Source organism: Opisthorchis viverrini (assembly GCF_000715545.1).
Source record: "Opisthorchis viverrini unplaced genomic scaffold opera_v5_79, whole genome shotgun sequence".
NCBI lineage: Eukaryota > Metazoa > Platyhelminthes > Trematoda > Opisthorchiida > Opisthorchiidae > Opisthorchis > Opisthorchis viverrini.
The window spans coordinates 503,025-529,776 of NW_008751737.1; the positions used below are offsets into that span (position 1 = coordinate 503,025).

The 26,752-nt window shown below is 44.7% G+C and overlaps 2 protein-coding genes across 2 annotated transcripts in view; one reads left to right on the forward strand and one right to left on the reverse strand.

Moving 5' to 3' along the window:
- Positions 1 to 522: 522 nt before the first annotated feature.
- The window catches only part of T265_13580 (hypothetical protein), a gene marked incomplete at both ends in the record, with an annotated part of 28,834 nt that continues 2,604 nt past the window's right edge, over positions 523 to 26,752 (forward strand). The window contains 5 exons of the mRNA XM_009169573.1: positions 523 to 728; positions 4,189 to 4,297; positions 6,091 to 6,201; positions 10,094 to 10,244; positions 18,844 to 18,966. Of these exons, the coding sequence (XP_009167837.1) occupies positions 523 to 728; positions 4,189 to 4,297; positions 6,091 to 6,201; positions 10,094 to 10,244; positions 18,844 to 18,966 (700 nt within the window). The remainder of the gene's footprint in view (positions 729 to 4,188; positions 4,298 to 6,090; positions 6,202 to 10,093; positions 10,245 to 18,843; positions 18,967 to 26,752) is intronic.
- T265_04733 (hypothetical protein) overlaps positions 23,672 to 26,752 on the reverse strand; it is a gene marked incomplete at both ends in the record, with an annotated part of 4,782 nt that continues 1,701 nt past the window's right edge. Inside the window, one exon of the mRNA XM_009169546.1 lies at positions 23,672 to 23,885. Within this exon, the coding sequence (XP_009167810.1) occupies positions 23,672 to 23,885 (214 nt within the window). The remainder of the gene's footprint in view (positions 23,886 to 26,752) is intronic.

Sequence of the window (26,752 nt, forward strand, 5' to 3'; positions counted from 1 at the left end):
CGTTCTACAAGGTGCAGATCCATTCGGTAGGGCAAAGGGGATCAATCAGATAAAACGCCCCATGGCACAGTGCTGCGCAGAATCATAATCCGAAGTGGCCTGGGAGTACATACGTGTTTTCCCCTGTGGAAGGACATCATGCTTTTTCTAAAGCAGCACCAGGGTGCTTTGGCTTCCGTACCACCACCATTATGGTTGACAGCAATACATACTGGTGATTGACTGCCTTCAGCATCGAAACAGCTATTTGTAGCCAGTTGTATAAATCCATTGATGACTGGGATATCCCGTCAGACCGCGAGACGCTCCTCTCGCAGATGTGCTACTCTGCTTATTTAACCCACAGTATCGGAATCTAAAGCAGTTTGTGCTACGTTAGAAGGGACGTCTTTGTCTTGAGTACTTAAGTGATTCAGGTGCGAATTTACTGACCACAAGGTCTGTGGATCAAACCCAGTCCAGCATCTCGACCTGGCAGTATTGCAGCTCTCACGCCTCATTCTGGTTGTAGGGCATCTGTAGATGCCCTATAGGCACAGAAAAGATTACAGCTTTGCGATTTCTCTTTTGAAGGTCTTCGTTGTGGTGAGTTCCTCTGGACACTTTCTCCAGAAGATATTTCACTCCTTTCTATTTCAGTTTCGGACCTCTGCGCTGTTGTTCTTCCGTCCCAGTGTTCTAAAATTGCCTGTGCTTACTAATCGGTCCTCAATGATCAGTTACCTCAAGTAAGCCTCAGTTTTTTCTGCTTAAAACGCGCCTCATTCGTAATGGCCATTGCGTCGTTCCCTTGTCACGTGGATAATTGTTGTTGAATTTGAATACATAGGATTATGCATCTAGACTAGTGAACCAACAAAGGCCCCTATCATTGATCGACGCTCAGCGTATAGGTAACACATACGATCGCCGATAATCCGAGATGAGACAGAATCAGAAAGGTGGATTAAAAGTTTTGAAGAAAGGACCGTACCTTGTGGGACACTTGTGTTAACCCCATGAGTCCGAGGGAGACCGATCAATCCCTACCTCAATCAAGTGGCTTATTAGGTTGTTTCCAGTTCTGTTCACTGTGGCAAAATGAAGCCTTTAAGGTAGCAATCTCGGCCACCTCCCATATCTTGCTTTTTGTCATCGTCATAGCAGTATAGTTCAAATCTTCCATACATTGTTTTGATGCTAGTTTCCCTAACTACTTTGGTTTGTGATAACAGGACGTCTGCTGTTGGGTGATCATCGCTACTTACAGTAGAAACCCACTATACTGGGAGACAAACATTAGTAAGGGATGGTTCAGCCTCTCCTGGGGTGGTGGTCGCAAACCAGATCGTGACTGACAGATAGCTCTGTTGTGGACTTTCTAGAATTGTTCTCACTCTTTAGGCGGATCTCTTCTGGAACCGTTCATATTCAGTGGACCTTCCGATGTCGAGAAAAGTGTTGGTTGAGTGGGATATCAATGACGCCTATGTGCGTGGCCCTCTGTAAGTTGTTGGATTATATACCGAAGATACCGTCTGAAACTGTGAGGAAGTGAGAAGCCGACACTTGAGAATTTGGCTTACATGTAGCCATATGTGGAACATCTATGGTTCCGCTTGCTCACTACTCCATGTTTCCGACGAATCCTCACGTAACAGCCTAATTCCCAGTAAGACAGATCGTTGTGCACGACTATCGCGGCTTTCGGCTACTTTTCCTCCTACGGCGAGGTGGCTCAAGTGGTTAGAGAGCGAAGTTACTGACCGGAAGGTCCCGACCTCTGCCTATCGGCTTCTGTCTAGGCTTGGGCAACCGGACATTATCCCAGTCCTCGTGCTTCCTTCGGGTAACATGGCAGCTAGGCATCGGATGTTACATCTGAACGATTCTTTTACTTTTTACTCTTCCTCCTAAATGCGATGGAATTCGCTTGGCCTTTTAGGAGTTGTGCCACAAAAATACTGTCTCGTAGTTTTCTCCTGATTTCTTATTAATCATGTAAGCCCACAGTGCGGAGTGGCGTGGTTGGTAGCTCCTTGGCGTACCACTACTTACACATTCCTGTTGGAGACGATGTATCCGTTAAATTTGATGAGGTTCCACTGAAATAAATCCAATCTTATTCTATGTAGTAGGAGGATTTTAATTAGGTTTTTAAAATAAAATTCAGCACTCCCCATCAGTTGCAATTGGCGCTTGATCCCTTTAAAAAGTCACTAACTAGTAATACCTGTATTGGGATAGTTACTGCGCACAAAGGACAATGGCTGCAGCGGTGAGTGAATCTAGTGATTGGAGACTAGTTTGTTGATATCGAGCTGAGGGTCACTTAGAAAGACTGAAATCCCTATTTCGGGAAGCGTGAGGTCTGTTTCGATGTGTGGGGAGAAGAGCTTTTTCACTCAATACTGCTCCGGAAATGTGAAAGATAACAGCTCACTTTAATCTAGGTGGCATCCTGACACTTATTCGTGCAACCTAGTATCTCGCCGCCTCTTTTTAAACATGGATCTTAGCTCGGTCTTCTTCAATGATTCCGTATTCCTAATGTATTGCAATCTCGGTCAGTTCCTGTTGACTGATTTTCATTCCAATAACACGCATGGCAATCGTAAAAATATTCTCAGGGTCTGTTCTAAACAATCAAGTTCCGTCCTCAAGTTTAACGAGCAAACTGAAACTGACGCATGCGCGAATCTGTGCATCCCGCTAACAGCACAAGATCGTTAGCAACACACGGGCTTATACCATCCTAGTTTGACTACACACCCAAAACCTACAACTCCCAATTTCAGTACATTAAACGGAAGTGCATGCAGGACAATGCAGTGATAGCTACTCAGATTTTATGAAAATGACAGCTCGAATGGTTATTTTGCTACATGGGGAAACCCTGTTAATTGGTCGCAAATATTCACTATGTTGAACAGCACTCGTTGTGCGCTCTTTCCAAACAGCTTTGTCCCTCTTTACGACCTCTCCCTCTGAGAGGTGATGCCGATTTTCCTGGGGATCGCTTTCACGTAACATTGAGCCTAAAATCACCATGAGCCGAACTCTTCACGCACCTCAAGATGCACCCCATATCCTTTCTACCTCCCTGGTTTGTGAAGTGTAAAAGAAGTTGAGCTTGTCTTACGACATCTCAACTTCTAGCCTGATCTCATCCGGTCCATACCTACCTCAGGCAGAAACGAAGATTTCCTAAACACGTTTCTACACCTATTGACTCCCATATTAGTTAGTTAGTATGTGATGTTAGTCATTTAAACAGGCTTTGATCATAGCATTGGCGTCTTTACGTAGTTCGGAGAAACAACAATACTGAGCTTACTTATTTGCGTCCGGTCACTTCGTTTGTCCTATATGGTTAGGAAAGAAGTGGAGTTGTCGCAGAATTGGCTTTGGATTTCCATCGGAGTCATCTTCCAAAGCTGTGTCATAGACCAAGATCTTAATAAATGGTTCAATTGAGGCTGCTTTATTATACGAGACAAATATCACGGACGGTACTTTGAAGAGCAGGAACCTTGGAACCGTATCACGACGAACCATGCAGGAGGCTTTGAACTAGGAGACCGGTTGTCTGTCGGTGTTGCTGTGTTTTTAAAACCCATGAATACAGGTGTTCGCAGGTGCTATTTCTGGTGCTATTTTTGAACACGTACACTGTTTGACAAATTTCTTATGTGACTCTTACTAACGTGCTCGCGTTTTGGTCGACTCGGCAAAACAAAACCGTCACTTTTCTTGATCTTGACAAAGTCTGCAGAGCGTCCGTGTATCAATTGTTTGATTGTTTACTTCGGTGTTCCCATGGTCCTCCCTACTTACTCCCAGTTTCGTGTAGCAGAGTGACCGGTTAGAGTTCTCCTCGCTCAGCAACCACATTCTCCCCGTACCTTCTCAACAGAATTAACTGATGTTCATTGAGGTTGGCTTAAATCATTCTGAAACCATGTACCAGCCTGGCAGCCCTGACTAGATTCAGTGTCAGAGGCAGCAGAATGAATTTACGTCTCCGTAATGAATTTGTCAATCAGCGGACGATCTTCATCTGGTATATTCGCTCGCAACCAGGGGCGGTTCTCCCCTATGCTTCCCCTAACCGTGATTTATACAGTTTGAACTGCACGTGTTACAGTACGAAAATGTGTTCTCTTACTAATTATCACTTACCCTCATTTGGTGCATCTATCGCTTCAGTCAGGCAGATGCACAGCAGTTGGATAACGAATTGTTCACCGAATATGCTTACTCTGTGGATCAGTTGATGGAGCTTGCAGGCCTCAGCTGTGCTACTGCTATTGCGAAAGTGAGTATTGATTTTTGACCATCGACTGGTGAATGACTTGTTCTTTTTGTCGGTTCCCTGATTTGAACTCATCTCTTTATAATTGATCTAAATTGCCGACCATTTATTTACCATTCATATTTTCAGTCACTTGGTTTCCTTTTCCTCTTCGAATTCTGTGTTTGGTTCTGTCTGGTCAAATGTGCGTTCAGCGCCTGCCGATAGATAACTTCGTCACATGATACAGCTACTCCTTCTCATGAAGAAACGACTCTTTTGAGGCATGGGATCTTTCTCATTGCAACCCCTCAAGAAGGCAACTTCAAAGAACCGACCAGGTGACACTTTAGTTCCCGAGATGATAGGAATATTCACACTTGGGATGCGTTTGCCATTGACCAATGTCCTTAGTCAAGTATCACGTTATCACGTAACCGGTGTTTTGACGTTGGACATAGTTTACGAATTCAGTAGCGTACAGAGACTATTTGGATGACTAGTAAAAAAGTGACACCTTAACAGTTTCTACGAAAATCTCCTTGTACACACCGAATGCGAAACCGAACCTTCCGCCATCATATAGAAATTTCATGCTGCACTTGATAGCTTCTCGAACGTCTTTTTTTTATCTCATACGTTCATTTAAGGATTAACAGAGCAGATTATTTGTCCAGCCTATACGGGGTCCATATCATATCATGGTCACATTGGTCTGTGGTTCAGTACTGTAATGCGACAAGATACAAGGAAGACAAACGAAAACTCTTCCAGTCGTCCCTTAAATTGAACTGTTCGAAGCGGAATATTTTGGTCGCAGTGATGTGGATTATGGCAGCGTCAGTTTATACTTTGATGGATCGCAGATCGAATACTTTGCCTGCTTCAATTGTGATGGATCTACGGAAACATTTTTCAGTGTTTGTACCAGGGATCTACCGTTCTCCGCTTAGCTCACACTAAATGACTTGGGAGCTTCAGTTTCTCAAGTACTATCGAGCGCTTCCGGGTTTTGCATTGTCCAAGATGAACCGCGAGACCTAGGAGAGTTTGCCTCTCTTACCGGGTGAATGCCTTACCCGGTGACTCAGTTGGGTACCCGTTGGTTCGACCATAATTTTCAGGCGTGTCCTTTTTGTTTTATGTGAACTTGGACTTCCTCTTTCACGAGTTTGTCAAATCGTTTAGCCGAGACTACGAGTACAACACCGTTTTTCATTTGTACGGGCAAAGGAGCCGGAAATTCGGATGATGTGACCTGCACCTGGGAAATGGATGCTCAATATACCAGTGCGAACGCTATAGAGGATGGGCGTCTCATCAGATGTCTTCGAATATTTTAGTTTTCCCCTGCACCTGTTCCAGAAAAGCCATATCGGCGAATGTGTGGAAGGATCACACAATAGGTCCTTACTGACTGCTTAGCGCTTACGAAATGAGGGTGTGATAATGCTACTCTTTAGAATCTTAAAGGGGTTATGAACTCACATGTTTGAGAACCATTACCCGTCCCTCAGCGTTCGGTGCATGTTTATGTTTCATCTCACCACTACGAAATGTCAGCTGAAAGTGAGGGTTGACGCGGATGTTTGGGTACGTTGTCCTAACGGGTAACTCGTGGTTCAGGTCTCCCTCTGACCTGTAGTTTTTTACTTGTAGGCTTGTGCTTCGTGCTTTTTTGTAGTGCATGACACTGAAAGCCCTAGGAAATCTAAGTTTCAGTTTCCCATTATCTCCGTCTTCCTACTGATTTGGTGTTTTCGCTTCCAAAATGCCTATCACTGTCCTTGAATCTACCCCTCTCCTCATATTCACAGGCTTATCCGCGTGACAAACTCCGGATTACCAATGGGGCTTTGCTGGTTTGTTGCGGACCTGGAAATAACGGTGGTGATGGACTTGTATGCGCTCGCCATCTGAAAATGTTCGTAAGTCAGTCGTTCTTCTATATTGTGCCGACTTTTGTATTTCACCGTTCGAATGAATTGGTGGCAGCCAGATGGGAACGTTGTACGATATGGACTGTCTTTCGGCATCAGCAGTTCGCGCAGTCTGCTTTTTTACACAGTGAACCTCAACATTCGTAGTTGGTGTCTTTATGGGTGCGCTCAGTCGGTTACGTTCATAGTCTTTATCGTGCATTTTTTGAAAACCGGGTAATCACCGAGGATGGGGTGAATAGGGAAGAGTCACTTACTGTTGTCGAATTGTTCTAGGTACTTGAAGAAATGGGATGTTGAACCGCCACGCATTGAAAGGGATAGTTCTGATGAGGCGACATAACCGAGCTGTTTTTTAGTGCCTCGTTACCCGTATATGGTCTGACCGTCTATAGGCCTTTTATATCCTGTTTGACCTGACCAGGGTAACCTACCGATTCTTAAGAGATACTGATAATCAAACACAAATTCCCCTTTCCTCCTGCCCACGCTGCTCACTTCTCTAACTCACTGACCTCGACGGACGAAGCGATGCGACTCCGGCAACAGGTACTGGATGTCATATTCCCATTGTTTTTCACTGCTTATGACCAGATCGCAGTGTCCTTACAAACCATGTGAGGGTCCGTAATACCCCTACGCGATTTGTGTGACCTCGTTTTGGACAGTGAAATTCAGTCCCTTATCACCAACTACCGTTTACGTTCCAGTAGTCTACCGGTAGCAACCAAACTTTCGGTTATCCTCTATTAATGAAGGATAGACACTCCTGCCTTCGTGGTGCCGTTTGTGATCGAAGTCGTTCTGCTAACCACTGGTACCTGGCGATCTCCGAAGTCTTCCATACCAAACAAGTATTCATGTTTCTATAATTCCAGATCGCGACTTACTTCACTCTTCCCCCCTCTCGCCAGTAGCTGACATCTTTAGTCGACATAAGCACCCGTGAAAAGTGTGTTTCATGTGCTACTAAATCCACCATCTTACCCCACTAATCTCGGAAGTGAACCCATTTATGTTTTCTTTCTACCTTCAGGGCTACAATCCGACTATCTGTTATCCACGAACACCGACGAAACAACTTTACAAGAATCTGGTCCGACAGTGTGAGAAGGTGAACATCGACGTTTTTCAAGCTCCCACACCAGAGGTACGATTGTCTTCGTCAGGTTTATACGGACAGGGGTAGCATGAGTGGCCAGAACTCCAATGCAGTCTAGAAAAGTTGAGCTCACGAATAGAAAATACATTGAAACTTATGAACTCAGATGTTTACTTGCACATGTGGACAGCTGGTTTACATATCAGATTGGCTTCATCAGAAGTTTCAGACGAATCTCTTGCTTGTGACGTCCTTCAAAAACTGTCATAAGCAAGTTTTGGATAACCCTACCACATTAATTACGACGGGCAAACGCTCCCAAATGAACTTGTTCCACGCCGCTACAACTGACTGTCAAACTTAATGTGCATCTTATTTTCTGCATCGAAGTGTGGTGCCTCATTTATGCGCCAGAAAAATAAGTGTATTTTACGAATCTTATGCAGATTAGATCAAATGCAACGTAGGACAGATGGAAATTTTGGGACCGCGCCTACTTGCTGAGCCACAGGAATAGCAAAACCGGTTATGGGCTGTCGAAGAGTCTTCAGCAACCTTATGAGTAGTGTATTCCGCTAAGAAAATATCAATTATATTGTGGGAAATTTACGCAAAAGCGAGGATCGTGGAAAGCTTCCGTTGTGCCTTATCCCAGTGCCAGTTATGGAGTGGCTTTTCGCTCATACAAGACCCGCTAGTGTTGATCAGCAAACGAAAGCTGTTCTCCTCTTAATGGTATGAGTGTAAGTTATGATGACAGCAGCGAGGTAACCTGTGAGGTAAACCTCTACAAATCTACCAGTTGAGGCCGAAGATGACGATAACGGACCTGAAGAAATCGTCAGAAAAGGTGAAGTGAACCGACCCAACCGGAACTGCGCCGTTGCAAAAGCAATTAATGTCATTCAATGTGTGTGCATATTCCAGTGTAGTTCGTCTTGAGGAATTTGCTCTGTATGAAACAACTAGAACAGACCCAATAAATTTTAGAGATGACCGAATAGGCAACAAACAGCTGATATGTTGGTGATTACTGCAGACCTATTCATTCATCACCGAAAAGATTAAATCCCACTTCGATAGAATTCTACGCACTGCGGAACGATTTTGATCGGTCTCTGAATTCTCCAAAGGGCGACCACCGTAATAAATTTTTACTAATAAAGTGCTATCTTTCTATTATGACTTCGAAAAGACAGGCAGATTATGCCATTGTAATAGACGATCATATTTACCAACTAGGCCGTTATGTATGGAAACATGTATGTTGGAAACATTCTTTTCGACTCCAAGCTTTTTCCCGGCTGTCTTTGGTTAGCTGAAGTACTCCGAACCTCTTTCTAAGGTGAATATCAGTACTCCTCTACTCGAGGTTGAATTGGCTCATATGAATGGACCACACAATATTTGAGTATGCTCGCAGTGATATCATTCACTACTGTTAAAATAGGTTGTGTGGCTTCAGTGGGGTCTGGTAATCCTTCATCAACCCTAGTCCAATTGTCCCGACACCCCTCAACGCATACGGGCCAACAAAATCTGTGAACGAGATCCAAGAGGAATTTTTCAGACTGGAAAAGTTAGACCGTAAGGTCCAGATCCAACTTGAAGACGACTCTCTAACCAATATATCGTGCTAGTCATTCACACTAACCAATTTCGGATTAACATCCAGCACCAATCAAGTCGGCTATTCGTAAAAAATCTCACCGGTTGGTTCTCTAACCACCCTAAGACTAACCTGATAACTTACTCGCTTGGCCTGATGAGGCTTTTGTGTCAAAAGCAAAACGTTTCCGAGAGAAAGATCCAGCGATTATTTACGAAACCTCTATGAAACTACTCAATCAGTCCCAAATTCCTTTCAACAGATTGTATGACTATTTCTGTCTCTAACTCTCTATATGATTAGAAGGGGTTAAACAGACATCACCATTAGGACGACTCCTGAGCAATTGAAAATTATTCTACAGTTGAATCAGTCAAGGCGTTAGTCTATTGTGCTGCGGCAACTGACGCCTCGGGCGGTGTTTAGAGCTGAAGAATTGCTCCCTTACATTGATTTCAAAATCCGACGCTCTCCTGGTAACAGTTTCCCGTCCGGTTCGACAAGCCACCCCGCTTGGTTCGTCAGTGTTTCCAGCTCCTGTAATACGATCGATTTGGATGGTTTATCTGTGAAGCCGTATCGTAGTTAGGGTATTTCGCTCGCACGCGAATACGGGTTACTGGCCTCAATTTCGGTTACCTGCGTTGCTTCATCCATGCTTCTAAGTTGTGCGCTTGTTAGGTTCTTCTTAGCGGGAAAAAGGTTCTGCTTAGCCTGCCTTTGCTACTTCGACAGAGCGAGTTTTATCAGTTAAAAAAGATGTCTGTCGCACGTTGAATTGGGTGAGGATCGTATCTAAGAGGGAATTTTTACATTGGACCAGATAGTGTATGTCATTCGTATAACGGAGTGGGTTTATTGTATCTTGCACGGCCGCTCTAACTAGGTAGCAGATACACGTATCCTGGGTTGACATCGGTACCCTGCATTCAAAAAAACAACTTAATTTGTTGGTGTCCGTGCTTGTTGATAATAAAATACCCCCCAGCCATTTCATTTTTGTTTACGGAATTCAAGAAAAACAAACGGAGTTTGTAACTGAATCGAGCATTTACATGCCCCATGGTCTTCACAACTCTGTTAAATACCGGGTCTTGAGCAACTTGCCACTTTTTAGATATTTTTCGAGCTTGCTTTTACATTTACCGTACAACGTCCACACTTTTCAGATGGCTAGTCAATGGGGTTCTTCTTACAACCTGATCGTGGATGCGCTGTTCGGTTTTGGTTTCAAGCCTCCTGTTAGTGCAGAATTCAGGACTTTATTGGACTATATGTGTCAAGCGAAGATTCCCGTGGTCTCAATCGACGTACCTTCAGGTGGGTTTCTGTCCATCAGCAGGCCACTTTTTGGTACACTGTTCAATCAAAATCGCCCCTAAAATCTTACTACTGTCAGCCGTCAACAGTAGTCAACTTTAGCAGACCAAACAGGATTAATCGAAATGCCCACCCTTCAGCGATTCTCTGATACGGCTTGTGGCAATGTCGGTTTTCATTCGCGCTGTAGCAGTGCTGGAAATATTTTGAACGAATTGAGCTGGAGAAGTAGCAACATAAGCGCTAGAATAAGAAGCGTTGGACGTGAAGCAATAAACCACGGTGCTTTGACCGGAACTATCGAGCGTGGAAAAAGACAGGATTGTGTTTACCACGCTGAACGAAAATTTTCGGCGCAGAAGAACAGGGTCCTTGTTGATCCCGCATTATATTGAAGTGGCCAACCTGGGGCTATATTGACAGTCAAATGTAACGCACCTTCTCAGGTGCGACGTATACTGTTGGACAAGTCATGGTACGCTTGTTTCCAGGGCCAGATGCTCGAAGCTCCAATCCCAACATGCTTAGAAATATGCATGGCCGATGAGCTGTAATAAGAGCGAAGCTCGAGTCCGTCCATCGAACTGCTTGGTGTGGATTCAACAAATTTATTCCATGCGGACAAGTGGAGGATTGTTTATGTCAGTGATGTGAATATACTTTTTTTAAACCCTAAGTTTGCACGCCCTACTACCATTTAATATAACGATACGTCACCAGACCTGTACATAAGCAATACAGAAGCAGAGAACTTTATCTGTTGAGCTATCCTATAGATCTGTGCCACACGCTTCGAGGACTCACTGTGTAACTCAAAAAATCTGTTCGTCAATGAATCCTAATGTCCATTTTGTTTCTGTTATGTTGCCACTACCGACCAATTTTCAACTTCCACTGGTTGTGACAGTATTTCGACATTTCTTGGAATGTTGTAGTACTGTGCGCTTGACGATCATTCTTGGCATTCAAGAAAGCATGTGCCGAGCTACACGTACATCTAGCAAGTCACTGGGGAACAAAATTGAGGATTTAATCCCGAGGAAACAAATACCAGGGAGATTTCCTCTGCACACTCTTAACTACCTTGCCGATTGTGATAGCAAGCCCGTCCTTTCCTGGCGTAGTCAATGCTCCGCAGAGCAAGCAAGCCTTCGCCTCTGGTAGCTTGTTTGGTCTTGGACGTGTATTGTAAATCTCTTCGTCTCCGTCGCTTGAACATAAAGCAGTGTTTCTGTTTATTGATTTTCCCTGCTAGGTAAACACATGTGTTATGTCCACAAGCCAGCTCATGTCCAATCTAAGTAGTACCGATTGATTCTGGTTGAATTACTCAGCGTACGTCGTTTTCCTGGGCGGTACTATTTTTCACATCGCGTCTATCCTCCTCATCATTCCACACTTGTCGAAAAAATGAAGCATATTTGATCGTAGTGGTAGCCGAGAAGGAAGCCTATAAGTCCCGAAGTTTTGCATTTCATCGGTTACACGTCGAGAAACAACGCACCCCAATATGTACTACGGACGTTGGACCGCCTTTTTCACTCAGACAGCGAAAGTCACACTCCCAAAAAACTGGCTTTGTTTCATCTTAGACATGCGTCTAAGCTCTTCTAGGGGCATTTGGCTATGAAGCTGGTCTTGTTGCCCAGGTGTTGTGAGGTACCGAATACCTTAAGTAGAGTTACAAATGTAACGATGTACTCAATGTTAAGCGGTGAAATAGGCACACATACCAATGTCGAGTCATACTTTGAGGTACTCGTACACAGACACACTGCTACTGTCTGTTTATATGCTATTCTGGCTCTCGTGACAGTCGTCGATAGGAAATGCGATAGAAATTCGTCTGCCAAAATCTAGTGAATTCTGACTGTGTGCGTGTGTAGAAGATACTTGAGCGAATAAGCACCCTGAGGGTGGACACAGCCAGTGTTTGGACCGACCAATGTTTATTTCGCTTGACAACGACAGTCTTTCCTTGGCCGTATTTGACTGGCTGTTGTTGTTGTTTACCTCTTGTATGGTGCGCACATGCACGTCCCGGTTTGGTTTATGCGTGCGCATTTCGACGTGCAGCAGGGCGTATGTGTTGGTGGATAGTTTGATTATCATATCATATATTTTGGCCGTGTTTAATGAGTCTCACTGTTGTCCTTCCGCCTTCTAGTCATCCTTTATATTGATTATGCCTTAACTGGGCTATTTCGCTTAACGGTGCTGTCGCTCCCGCTGCCCTCTTGGCTCCCAGATTGCATGTATACATGTTGCCGTAACGGAAACAAAGAAGCACGTAGAATGTGACTGGATCTAATAGCGTGATGATTTAGGTCACTGACAATCACGCCTTAAACGTTGGAGATCGATTTCGGCCCTGTCACCGTCTACCCCTTAGGTGCCTAACTGCCACTCCACCCAAAGGAAGCACCAAGACTAAGATATTACTGGGTCGCCCAAGCCGTCTACCCCTAGGTGCCTAACTGCCACTCCACCCAAAGGAAGCACCAAGACTAAGATATTACTGGGTCGCCCAAGCCTAGAGAGGAGCGTTCGAGATTCTTAGGTTGGGTTCGAACCCGAACCTTCCGGCCAGTAAGCGTGCGCCCTAACCGCTAAGGAGCCTGAGTTCGTCAATCGGTTTACATATCTTGACAGCTGCGTAAGCCTTGTTTGTACTAACAGAATAAGTCAATTTTCACGTCATCAGAACGCGAGAAAAAAGTCCCCACCTTTTCCTCTTCTCATTATATACTAGAACCTTTTTCCTTCACGGTTGAGGGTCAGTTATGAAACAGTTTGCACTGTTGGCGTAGTACTATCCTTGATATTGGCTATGGCAGTTTTCCCTTAGAAGTTACACCATTCTGATAGTCTCCTGTCAACCTATGCTGCCTTGCTCCGGAGGTTCACCACTTGCAGCAAGCATTAACTGCTGCCTGCTTGGAGACAGTGGCGCTGTTAATAATGATGATAATTGGTTGGGGCTTCTGTCCTCTTTCATCGTACCGACACTGGTGAAATTCGTGTGCCGACACGAACCCTTGTCCCATACTCCCATGCTTACTCTCTTCGTTGATCACATTTGCTGTTTGATGGTCGTATTCAGTGAATAGATGGCAACTGCTTCAGTTTGCTTGATCTATACATGGAATACAAGATGAAAAATGAAACGTGGTGCAGCTTGGTCTCCTCTCTCCAGAGTCAGTGACACTGGGCTTATTGAGCGAAGCATCTATACATAGAATAAGGAGATTTTGAAAGTATGCACTTTATCTTTGTGCTGTATCGAAATAAGCGTTTGCAGGATGGATGATTCATGGTCAATCCTGGCGTACTGTTGTTGGTAAGGTTCATTCGCCAGAAACCATGACGGGTGGCATCCTCATCAGTGACAGTAATGTCAAAGGAAACTACTGGTGCTTCACTGACCTACACCCATATCTGTTGGAATAAAGCCTTATGGTGGAAAGAAAAAAGGAGTGTAGAGAGTGCTCATACGATCTGGATAGAAAGTGACAACAAGAACGTCATTGATATCGATTAGCCGCCATATCTTTCGATGTCTCCAGACAATCACAGGTAGGATCACGTGAGCCATATCCTAGACGGCGAACAGGGCCCAGACTCCGCAACATCCCTCATTCCCTTCTGTCAAGTTTCATCCCCTCCATCTAGGTTTCCACCACTCCAAATCAGAAATGATATACGACGAGGTTCTTAGCAGATGATAACTTGGAGCGCGTAACACATAGCCCAGCCACTTCAACCTGCATTGCTGGATTCATTTCTTGAGTGAAGGACCCTCCACTTCACCAAAGGTGAGCGTATTCGCTCATTTCAGCCGCTCCTAGTGATAGCTCTGAGACATCGATGGTGGAGATATCTCAGATGCTCCATGCGAACTGGCCCATTCTCACAGCCATACACCAATAGAGCCCGCGCTGCAGTCTGACACACGCGACGAATGGCGGACGTTATCGATAATGGAAGACGGCAGTGTTTCTCAAGAAGCCAGCAAGTCTAAGCAGATCAGGAGGAAGTGGTAACAACCTGTGATCAAGTGTCCCCTAATTTAGTTCAGCTATGTCCTCAGTGGAGGTTACTCGGCTTTTCGGATGCCTCGAATCGCGGCTGACCAAGCCCGGTGGTCGGTACCAGGTTTCAATCCAACATTTGTTTGAGCTGCTTAGGTTATAGGCAGACTGCACATCCAGGCGTCCAACATCTGATTCACCAATGTTTCCTGTATCCATTTCTTGTTGAATTTGTTATGTGCAGGCCGTTCCGCTAACTTGTCGTACCGCCATGCGAGACACTTGCGTCCGTTTCTAGATTTGCCCGTTACATCGGACTACGCTTGATGAACCTCTTATGAGCAGTAGGTAATCTCATGTATGGTGTTCAAGCTGAGCCGCGTGCGCAAGCAACTGAACTCGCTGTACCCGAACCCATGACTAGCTAATTAAGTTGGGATAACTGACCATTTCAAACCCACAGCGTATGGAGGGGGTGGTCTGGGGACCGCATCACCTACCAGATTCATCCAAGACCCACATTACCAACAAGTGCTAGACACTGTTCAGCTTGGGTTGGGCTTACAGAGAGTCACTTCTAGCACTGTTGTGGGTTTAATGCTCCGAAGCGCCCAGAGTGTCAGGGAAGGTTTTTTACCGCTGCGTGTATATAATTAAATTCAGTCAAACAGTACATACATTACACACGAAATAGGTTTATGCTAACGATGAAAACAGGCAGACAGCTCGACAAACCAAACCAGAGACTTAATGGCGAACCACCTAAGGCTCTACAGGCTCTAATGCACACACACACACACACACACACATATCTTCACTTAGTGTGATCTATCTGTTGATCGTATCTCTTGAGTGTGTGTAAACAAACCCGGATAGTGTCAGTTCATCGTGAACGGACTTGTGCTGTAATCAAAATAGACATATCTAGCTATGCAACCATGGTTCCGTGGTCAGCCCCGATTTGCTGGCCGGACTTAAGTGTGAAACTTCTTTGCGCAGGGTAGGCCCTGCAATGACCCTCTTTGAATGCGCCGAGTTGGAACTCAACCAAAGGTGACTGACTCACTTCTGGCTTAATCGACAGCAAATTATGTGCTCTCTCCGACCACAGACACCGTCCACTTTGTTGTCGTATTACACTTCGGCCTTATTCCGATGCACTTGTTGATTTGTTGTCAGCCCCCTTCGTTTGGTGGGCCACTGCGCTGAAATGAGCCAGATTCACAGTGTAAGATGTCCTTTGTAGACATTTTAACCACAACTCAACCGTTTCTCTTGTGAATAATACGGTAAGAAAACAAAGGCTGTGAGATATCGATATTCCTCTTACGGTGGTATCATCTGCAATACCAAACACCATCGACTTTACATCAGAAATAGGAATAAGTAGCAATAAAACAGTAGAACAGAGTTAATCGTATCCTGAGTAAATCACGTCTGGTTCTCAAGCTCAAGACAAGTTGATGGGTTGTGTCAAGGTTCCTTGTGCGCACAAGCTGGATCAGTGTTGGTTAATTAACATGGCCCCATTTTCGAAATGACATTGCGGCGTAAAATTCTGAATGCTGAATTGGGGTCACTTCTGTGTCAAGTGGATAGAATGTGTTCGGCGATCGATCAGGCAGTTTTTCGGGCCTCAGCCTCAGACCATTGGTCGATCGATTAGTCATCTGATTCGTAACGAGGCAAATGTTCTGAGACGCGTTCTCATGGGCATGTGATTTGCCACACAACGTGTTGGACAAGGAGATTAGTACAATACAACCTGCAGGGCTAGTTGAACGGCTGGTTACATAGACGGGTTGCAACACGCAATTTGTGCCATACAGCTGTGGTCTGACAAACAGCCTCCTTTATCTGGAGCAGTCAGGTTCCCGCTTGGGCCGTGATGTGCTATGGACGCTGGTTAGTTTTTCTGCGTAGCCATTGGAAATCCGGGTCCTTTGAATAACCCTTCTTTCTCCTGGAGACAGTCTGGTGCAACGATACATTCGGAAATAAAAAGTCGACATCTGCATAAAACGCCTTTCGTGAACTCACTCACAACAGGTCCAGAGCTTGCGCAATTTCAGAACAATTCCTTACGCAGTGGTGTGCGAAACCCTCGCGGGTAAGATTGAAAATTTCGACCAGCCATGTGGTTAAGCGGTATTTTTTGTAGTCAGAGTGGGTCTCATCTTTGTAGATTTTGGGCGTTTCAGTTACTCCTGTGATGCTATATACATTTTTATCGGAAAAGGCTCACTCGCAAATGTTCAAAACGTCATGACACGTGCATCCGGTCGCTCAATAAAATCGCGTGGTTTCACACTAGTGACGAGTACGTTATAGTGAGGTGGATAGCAGCAGTTCTTCGAAAAAGGTTTTTCCCATTGCCTTTCAAAGTTGCTGTGTCTCCTGTTATCAAACGCCGTTTGAACGCGACACTCAAACGGACTTTTGACATCGGCAAACTCTTGTTTATGGAGAAAACCACGCGTGCGCTAGTTAGTATCTTTACTCACCAAAACTGACGTAATTTATCAGTTTGCGGATCCAGGTACGTCGGCCATACTAGGCCTTGTATTGTCGAGCATACCCTTAAGTGACTCCAGAACTCAGGTACGCAGGAGTGTAATGACAAAACACCTAATGGACAATAGCTGCCCTGTAAACTTGTCAATATTTTTTATAGTTATTTTCACGTTCAAGTAAGTTTATGTCCCTAAAGTCGATGAAACTGTTGTCATGCATCTTCTAAACCCTGCAGACAAAAGCAGCTATTTGGTCTCGCTACGCTAGTTTGGTAATTGAATACCACCACTCCGGTGTTTACTTGATCTGCATTCTTCCTCTAATTATCCACCACCTAACTCATTTACCTCTTGTTTTGCTCCATCTCATTCAACAATACGCGCAACTTCGTTTATATTAATAATCCAATTTTGTGTAATCTCACTTATATCCGTTCCAAACAAAAACAACAACCGTTCAGCTGTAGCACCCTTTCGGTGCCTAGCTGCCGTGCCACATGAAGGAGGCACGAGGGCTGGGATACTGCCAGGTTGCCCAAGCCTAGACGGGGCATATCCGCTCCGCTCAACTGCAGTTGCCGCTAGCGTGAAATCACGTGATCTTACCCGAAACAATGACTCTCGATCACCGTAATAAAACGGGACATGACTTGTTTCTGATGAAGTCACAGGAATAACGGCTGAGCTGTGATCGAAATTTCTCTGCGCAAGTCGTCTTACACTGTGATTGTGGCCCTAGTGGCTCTCATATTCATCTTATCCCAGTGAATTCATTGAGCAGTATTCACGCCTGATGCTAAATTCTGACATGGACCCGTGTATCTCAAAGGCGACATAAGCGCCAGTGCTTACTGCCGATGTTGGAAACCTCGCCGGTTCCAACTCCTCGTTGCAGATTCAGTAAAACGACGCGAGCATCACCATGACTTGAAGGAAAGTATCGTCATTACTTGATGGTGTATTTGAACTATGGGATTAGATGACCAGTATAAGCCAGCATCTGTGGTATGCCGCAGGTTGATTGCATATGAGACATTGTCAGCGACTTGTTGGCGCCTCAGATCTTTGGCACGTACACAACAAAATGCATTCACCTTTCGATACCTGTTGATATGCTGCTTTGACATCACGAGTAGCTCACGCAAGTGAACTCAATTGCAACTTTTAAGCTTTGTGAACCGAATTCAGCTTCCAAATCACCAAATACCTTCGAAGTGAAACGAGACGCTCCGTAACTCCCAATGTCTCCTTCCCCATGTAAATTCTGAGGCATACGTTTACGCTTTGTAAACGCATCGTGAATGCTTAATTGTTTGCTCTTCCTCTGCCGAGTGGGATCCTCTCACTTTCACATCACTGTGACATCGATGACCAATCCGAACAAAAACAGCTAGATTGGACGTCCTAGATGAAACGCGCTACCTGTAGGAACGCTGCCTCAGAGTTCTCTATACATCCTCACTGACTCACAAGTGTGCATGTATGCCCGGATTGGAATGCTTTGCTTATTTTGAAGATAGCCCAAATGTTGAGACGTTCTAATGTAGGACAATACAAAGTTATCCGTTTTCCAACCCTTACTCTTGTCGGAGAGAGGTTTTCGAACGCCATTTTCTGTGCTGTAGTTCTCCACTTTATAAGGCTTTTATTCAAGCAGGCCTCAGTGACTATCAACTTTTCGACGACGTATTTTTGACTGTGCTTGTCAGGCCCCCCATCAAGGTGTCTTCAAACACTAGTCATTGCATGCGCGAAGCATGCAGTCAACACTAGTTGTAAACGTCTTATTCCCACTCGGTTCTGTTTCTAATCTGTTTTTTAGTATAAGGTTTTCTTTGGGCTGTGTTACCGGCTCCAGCCCGTTTGGCGCATCATACGAGGCATTTCCTGTCGCTTTGTAGCTCACCAAGTGGGGGATTCGAAGAACAACAAACCTACAATCGCTCAATTTCCGGTGCATATCAGCTTCTCGTTTATCCGACCCTTTTATGTGCCTTGGGTCTGAGATATCCGCAATGTTGATCACTTTTGTACGTGTCATTCTGCCTGTTTCAGGATGGAACGTTGAAGCGGATGTGGGCGAAGTAGAAGAGGGCAGTTTGAATCCGGATTGCCTAATCTCCCTGACCGCGCCCAAACTCTGTGCTCGGGCTTTTCGAGGACGATTTCATTTTCTCGGTGCGTTTCTTTCTATCCTTAGACCACTCATTTTTTCATGTCATTGTGAAACACAATCAGTCAGGGATGGGGCGAGATGGCTCAAGTGGTTAGAGCGCGAATTTACTGACCGGAAGATCCGTGGTTCGAACCCGACCTCTGCCACCCGACTTCCCCTGTCTAGGCTTGGGCGACCTGACAGTATCCCAGACCTCGTGCTTCCTCCGGGTGGCATGGCAGATAGGCACCGGAAGGGTGTTACAGCTGAACGAAAAGATGTCAGGGATAAAAGTCCTCAGGCCACCTGAAAAGCTTGAGCTTGACTCTGTGACTGGTACAACACCGTTCAATATCCAACCTAACTCTTTGCGCCCTGAGAAGCTTGAGCTTGACTCTGTGACTGGTACAGCTTTGTTCTTGTACAGTCTGACTCGCATGTGAAGGCTTCCTGCTTTAGGCGAATCCCCAAGTACAGTTGGTTGGTGCTTACAGTGTGACTATGAAACCCCACTCTTAATGGAGCCTAAAAGCTCACCCCGTCCTGAACTTTCGTCCCCTTGAACACGTCACGAGCTGTTTCTTTTAGCTTGTTCATGGTCTTTCGCAGCTCTCCTATCAGAAACCGTATAGCTGAACCTACAGACACGTACACCATATCCTTTATGAACACGCCGTCAACCCAACACAGTTGAAATTGACCGATTCTGAATGCGCGAATTGAACAAGCTGTGAGAACGCTGCCAAGCTCTCACGACCAGCCACCGTTTTTGAGCTGCTATCACTTTACACACTTGTGAAGTCATCAGAGTGAGTTGATAAATGTAAGTTTACTGAGCAGGTTCTTCTGGCTCGTTTTTATCACGCCAATGTTGTGGAATATAGATAGCTCGGGTGCATTGTTGATTGTTGATCTGTTAACCGAGCTTGGCAGTTGGATTGCAAACGTTTCATCACCAATCGAGGTGAAATCGTTAGTGCACTGACGATCCGTCGTGATGTGTTAACTGACATTTCCTAGCTCTGACTGAATACACACTTGGAAAAGAAGAAGCGTTCAGCTGTAGCACCCTTTCGGTGCCTAGCTGCCATGCCACCCGAAGGAAGCACGAGGGCTGGGATACTGCCAGGTTGCCCAAGCCTAGACAGGGGAAGTCGAGTGGCAGAGGTCGGATTCGAACCACGGACCTTCCGGTCAGTGAAGTCGCGCTCTAACCACTTGGGCCATCTCGCCCCAATACACACCTACATGCGTTTATTGGCTTCAAACTTTCCAGATCTCAGTGTGTCTGGACTCTAGAACTTTGAAGGCTGAAATCAGCTGAGCGCATACCTATCACGCTTTTTCACAAAGTTGCTGAAAACTCTTCGACAGCCCACGACCGGTTTCGCCCTTCTTGGGGCTCATCACGCTTTTTGTCCACTGTTCTTCGGCCCATTGAAACCCCGTATTATCCCTCGAGGAAATAACATTAGAAACAGTGACGCGATAGATCAGACCGATAGGTGATGGCAGAAAAACGCTGTAATTAAAGGCTGGTAAACTACTTCAGAAATTAGGATGCACAACTCCCGAATGATTGTACAGAGTTCGTCAAAGGCTAAATATGAAGTCGAGCGAAACTGCGGAGATCTCTCAAACAGCAGTTGATCGCCGACTGAACTGTGTTTAAAATTTACTTCTCGATATCCAAGAAGTTTTCTTCCTTTTTCCCGCCGTATCTTTCATTGACACTTGTCTGTTGAATGTGGAAGAGCTTGATAGCACTTGTCGTGATCACACCAGAATACCAGACAAAAACTCATTCCGTTTCAGAAAATAAGACTGTTCGATGTGTGACCCACGGTGTAAACCAAGACGAACGTATAAAAAGACACTGCTTCCATGCTAGCTCGGACGGTACAATAGTAAACTTAAAAAAAAACTGGAAATCCCTTTGTTACTTGGGTAGGTGCAGTGCATATCCTGATTTGAACTGGACGCATATGAAGCTGTTATCTTCCCAAAACCCAAGACTGTTCATAAACTGATACTATCCAAATAATCGAAATGGCATATGGCGATAGCTTATTCAATCATATCAGCATGACTATAGTGAGGCAAGTGCACTCAGAAGTGAGTTTCCTTATTCGTGCGGGCCACCAACATGCTCTGCTTTGAAGGGTTGGGGCGTTCGAACACCACTGAGTACTATTTTGTTTCACTCATGCTCTCATACTCTTTCATTCTCATGAACTTAAAACCAAAGTAAAAATATTTTGGGATCTTTGAAACTGCTTCTCACAAAAGTTGAGCATTGTACTCACTGTTCACACATGTTTCCCTCATCTTCTTGCTGTGAATGTGCCAGCTACAACTGAAGCTTTCGTTGTTAAAGATATGAAGATGCCTCGGATTTTTCGCCTTTCAAAGACCAAAGCGAAAAGACCCTGAACAATTCACTTTAGCCGCAAACTTTCACATCTGTAGGTCTCTAGACTGATCTTAACTATCCACACAAGCATTGTATCCGTTGCACCAGCACGTCCGAGCCGATAAAGTGCATCGGAGCACTTTTTACGTACGGAACACCTATCCATTCGCGTTTATTGACATTGTCGTCTCCTGTCAGATTGACACGTAAGTGTGTGCATTCAAAAAAGATAACATCAGGGTGCCTAACTCCGCTCGCATTTCCTGTCTTCCTCCGAATCATCCTGGGCACTGATGCATCATTATGTTCTATTGGGAATTCGAATAAATCGATCAACAATAGGTAGATACTTTTTGTCAAACGACCCAACAGAATGACTATGTCGACCGAGCATTCTTCCATTTTCCCCCTAATATATTACACTCCATTTTGCGTACCGTTGACTTGTTCAACTGCACCAAAGATTGAAACGCTTTGTTTAGAATTTGTTCAAACGACCCATTTCTGGAAAGATTGGTTGGATATATTTTTTCAATAAGTAATCAATACATGTTCGTTTACTGGTTCCAGGTGGCCGCTTCGTGCCCGATTCTATCGCGGCAAAGTATCGTCTTCAGCTGCCCGCGTATCCAGGCACAGATCAATGTGTGCAACTCCCGTTACCCTCGGATTCCTTGTGATATTCCTCTGCCCTTTTTTTGCCGATATTTTTTCGCCAGTCAATATTCTACTAAACCACAATGTTGCTTTTCTTGTTCCCCCACCCTTTCTGACAGACCCAGCTGCAACCGTATCCAGTTGTCTTCGTATCTCATCCTTGGAGGTATATGTGTCCTCTTAATAGACCTCGAAAAAGTGATTGCGATAGTGGTGATGTTGAGTGAATATTGGTGAAACGAAGAAGGAATTACGAGAACACCACGTACTACTCGCACGTCTTCTCAGTAGTACCCACCGGTACACTGGTAGCCCATCGCGTATTGGGTTTGGCTAATGTTCAACTTGTTATTGAGTGCTTTGTTTGCAAACGTTTACTCCATAGCGGGGAATACAGCCGGAAGGTTGAGATTTATTCGTTTGTACAAACTCATTCCCATCGTTAAAATCACACGCATGAGGTTACGGTTCCTGGAAGTTTTTCCGGTCCTATGCTGCTTGATGAAGACACTTGAGTGGACGCGTGTTCATGATATTTATCCATCACACAATCAAACTTGTTTTATCAAGTTTCCGTTTTTTTATCGTGCACGACTATCCGTAAGATTTCAGTCAACACCCCGTTTTCTATTTTTCGCAGTCTGAAGTTAATGGGACAACACTCAGTGATATTCTGAATTCAATTTGGTTAGCATGAAAAACTCTGGTTGCAGTGTATCGATTGGTTTTGTTTGCCTGAATTGGTAAGATCAAGCATGGGTCGTGAATGCTGTAAGATAATCTGATGGAGTTGGCTGACTTCGAGTGCACATGAAATGCGAGCGCTGAAACTCCTGAATAAGACGGAACGAATGGTCCCGGCACCGCAACAAAAATGAGGTTTTCCATGTGCCAGCTGTGGATCGTTGAGAAAAAAGCACTGACATATTTGGTAGCCAATCTTCCCCTGTGCATAGTATTATTGAATGTTACCTCGTTATGTTCAACTTGGAAACGCCACCGAGCAGCCGGGACCTACGGTTAGACGATTAGCTCAGTCCTGCCGAAGCGACGATTTTCTTGTAGCCACAGAGTAGATCTATGCAATCCCACCTTGCAACAGATCCAAAGGTTCTCAAATGGGGCCACGCACTTGGATGACCAATGAACTAGATGGATTTATCAGAGTTCGACCATCTCTGCAGCCTAGCATGCCTACCTCTTGGGATAACTCAACAGTATTAATCTCATCAACAAGTAGTCGCGTCGTTTTCCCCAAATTACATGCTTGGAATACGCCTGCGGCCAGAAAATCAGTAAAAAAAACCGCAGTTTAATTCGTTGCCCTGGTTCATGCATTCAAACGTGCGGCCTGGTTAGCGCTGTCCCGTGTGGTGCTGCTCCGTATTTGGCTTCCTTCGCGACCTGAGTAGAGGTGGGAAAATGTACCGGTGGCCAGCTTGGACAGTATTTTGATGGCCACGTCAAAATAAGTAGTTTTTAGCGAATATACACTCATTTGCAAACTAATTTGCTTTTTTTCGGGAGACTCGCCTGGAACCCAGCTGAATCTCTCGTCTGTGGTGTTTCCAGGCGACTGAATGTGTTGCACCAAGCCACCTCATGTTTCAGTCGCTACGATATTCGAGATATCGCGATACATGTATATTTGTAATGCACTACTCATAAGGTTGCTGAAAATCCTTCAGCCCACGGCCGGTTTCGCTCTTCCTGGGGCGAAAAAAATTGTTTGCAAATGAGTGTATATTCGCTAATTTCGTGCACGTTGGTTTCAAGTAAAATAAGGTTGACGGAAACTCGGGGACTGCGCCTACCTGCTGAGCCCCAAGAAGGGCGAGACCTGTCGTTGGCTGTCGATGGATTTTCAGCAACCTTATGAGTAGTGCGTTACAAGTATGTAAGTAGTTCTTTGGTCATGTACAACTGCTTGACCATGCCATCTCTGTCAAATTCAAATAGCAGCATTTGCTAATTAGGAGAATGTTGGTAGCTCAGGTAGTGCAGATGATCGTTGGTTTGTTCGTTGAACTCAGTGGTTTGATTGTGAACTTTTCGACACCAGTTGAGTTGATCTCAGCATCATCGGCTGCCATACGGTGATTATAGCTACCACCATTTTGGTGACGTCATCGGCACACTGTTAGGGGCAGCATCGTCCGCGATGTTTATTGTGGTTTGAACCTATAGCAATGAGATGCTCAGGATGATAGCACCGACCATCTGCTACCGGAGGCCTCGCAAATCATCCACTAAGGTGTGGCGGCTTCATTCACAATTCCCAAATTGTCACAGCTAAAGAAACCCAAAGAAACATATAGGTTGGGAGTTGAATAGTCTGCGACCAACTGCGGTTCGTTAGGTATACACTAATGAAAATTGATACTTCCGCCACCTGCAATAGCAGCATTAAACACGTGCTGACAGTGATATCCACACCGAAGGAGAACGGATGTGTTACCTACTGGGCTGGTTTGGTATCCCATCCTCATTTTCTGTGAAGTGCTGTCTGATGAAGACAACATACCACTTATCATCATATCTTCGACATGTGTTCTAACACTAGCTGCTTTCCATTCCGCATATTGTCAGCATCAAACTGACTGTACGGTTTCCCTTAAACAGTTATTGATTTCGATCACATATATAGCAATTCAACTCAAAAGGTGTTGAGGCTGGGTGTGGTTGGTCACTCGATGTGAAGTGACACATTTCGGTAAAGCGAAGGGTCGGTTCACTAATCTAACGATCCGTCTTTTTGCGGATAGATAACACAGGAACTAAAGCGTCTAAGGGCCTTAACGCCCCTGTATGAGGACCACTTAATCGAACAAACGCAGTTTGTTGGTGCTTCAGGTTAGGTGTTGGAACATATTTGCGGCCAAACCCGCTTCTCCGGTAACCTCTTACCGACTGCCGCATTTGAACCGAAATCTGAATGTTCTGTTTGAGACTAAGTACTAACGGCACCCCAGGTATCAAACAATCAATCTGATACATCAACCATTGCTCGACAGCATCTGAATTTTCTAAGTGATATCCGGGCGCTTGTTAATACTGATGGTGTGTTGCTCTCCATAGTGAGTAGGAGAGTGCGAACGATGTTCCGATGTACTTCCTACTTTTGATAAGTCTTAAAACTTCACCCATTCGGGACATTCTATGCACCTTTTTTAGCACCGCAGGCTACCCACATTTTTGTCGCATTCGCTTCACCGAAAAATGCTTACACCTTCAGGGGTTTCAAGTATTATTTGCTACCATCACCTTTCCACCATGATTGCTCGACTTTGACCTTGGAACTGAATAACAAGGTCACGTCATCTTAGTCAGGAAAAGAGTTTCGGATTCAACTCGCAAAGCTTCCTTGAAAATCGTACTTTGGGAGCGACATTTACTCACACATTATGGTACGTCAGGAGTACACGTCTCAGTTACAATTTCAGATGACATCTTGTAATTATTTATACTCATACTATTCGGACCATTTGCGTTCGGCAACAAACCCAACCTTATACAGAGCAGGACTGACATAGAAGATCTTCAAACCAAGCAGGCATTTCGGAATCACACTCGATCTACATCATATGTTTATATACAGACTGAGCAGCGCATACAATTGAGGATGAGCATAATTACTGGTGTTTTACACCAGAATCCCCTCTGATTTATGATATGAATGAGATCACTGCACAGCAGTCGAGCTTCACATCATTTGGAAAACCATCTCCAAACCAGTATCTCGAGAAATTCTAACACCCAACCCAACCCCAAGGTGAAATCGATTAGTCAACCGGCACACAGAATTCAAAGGGCTTGAACTGTGAATCCACCGAAGCAAAGTTAGAGGTAGGTAGTATTTGGAATCAGGTACTCTTGTAACATGCGCGAGTTCAAGCTTCCCTATTACTGAACCTGTGGTGCTTTCCGTGAAAAATATGCTCCGTCAATCAAATTACAGCCCAAACCATTAACTTGGACAATGGACTGACCGATAGGGATTGGCTTCCACTGTTCTCTTCCGGATACACATCACGAAGTAGGTACAGTCTCACTACAATCAAAAATAACTTCACCCCAGGTATCCAGTCTGTTCACAAACTAGGAACCGAACTTCTCCCTTCTTCTTAAATCTTTTACATTCATGCTCTCTAATGGAACAAACGACCCTCTCAAGGTTCGCTATATGACAACTGTCATTCACATGCAAGTATCCGCACACTTAGTGATCAACAGTGTTTCGCATTCCATGCCATTCTGGAGCCCACAATACCGTCAGCAAGTGGCTTTTGACTACCAGTGAAAGGAAGAAGGCCTTCGCCACGGAGTTACTTATTAGGAAATGCCAACTCACCGGTTACAGACCATTGGACAGAGAAGCAAAACACTCATTTGCATCTTATTTACAAAAACTGGACATCCATCTTCTCCTGAACGCGTCTTCTTGAACTTTCCTGGATATTTATTGACTCCAATCATTCATTGCTCAAATCCAAGCAAATCTTACAAAGCAAACAACACATACTACTCACGTGCCTCCTCATCAGTAGTATCACCATTACCCCGGGGCGTTTTCTGTTGATGATTTTTGTTCTGAACATTCCGAATCAAGCCCCGGTAACTGAAAGTTCATTTGTGAGGAGTTGAGTAAATATACTCTCCAATCAGGTAATACAAACCTACTAACCGTAACTTATTTTTCCGACCGAATCACAACTTATTCGTTCACCACCTGTCATATA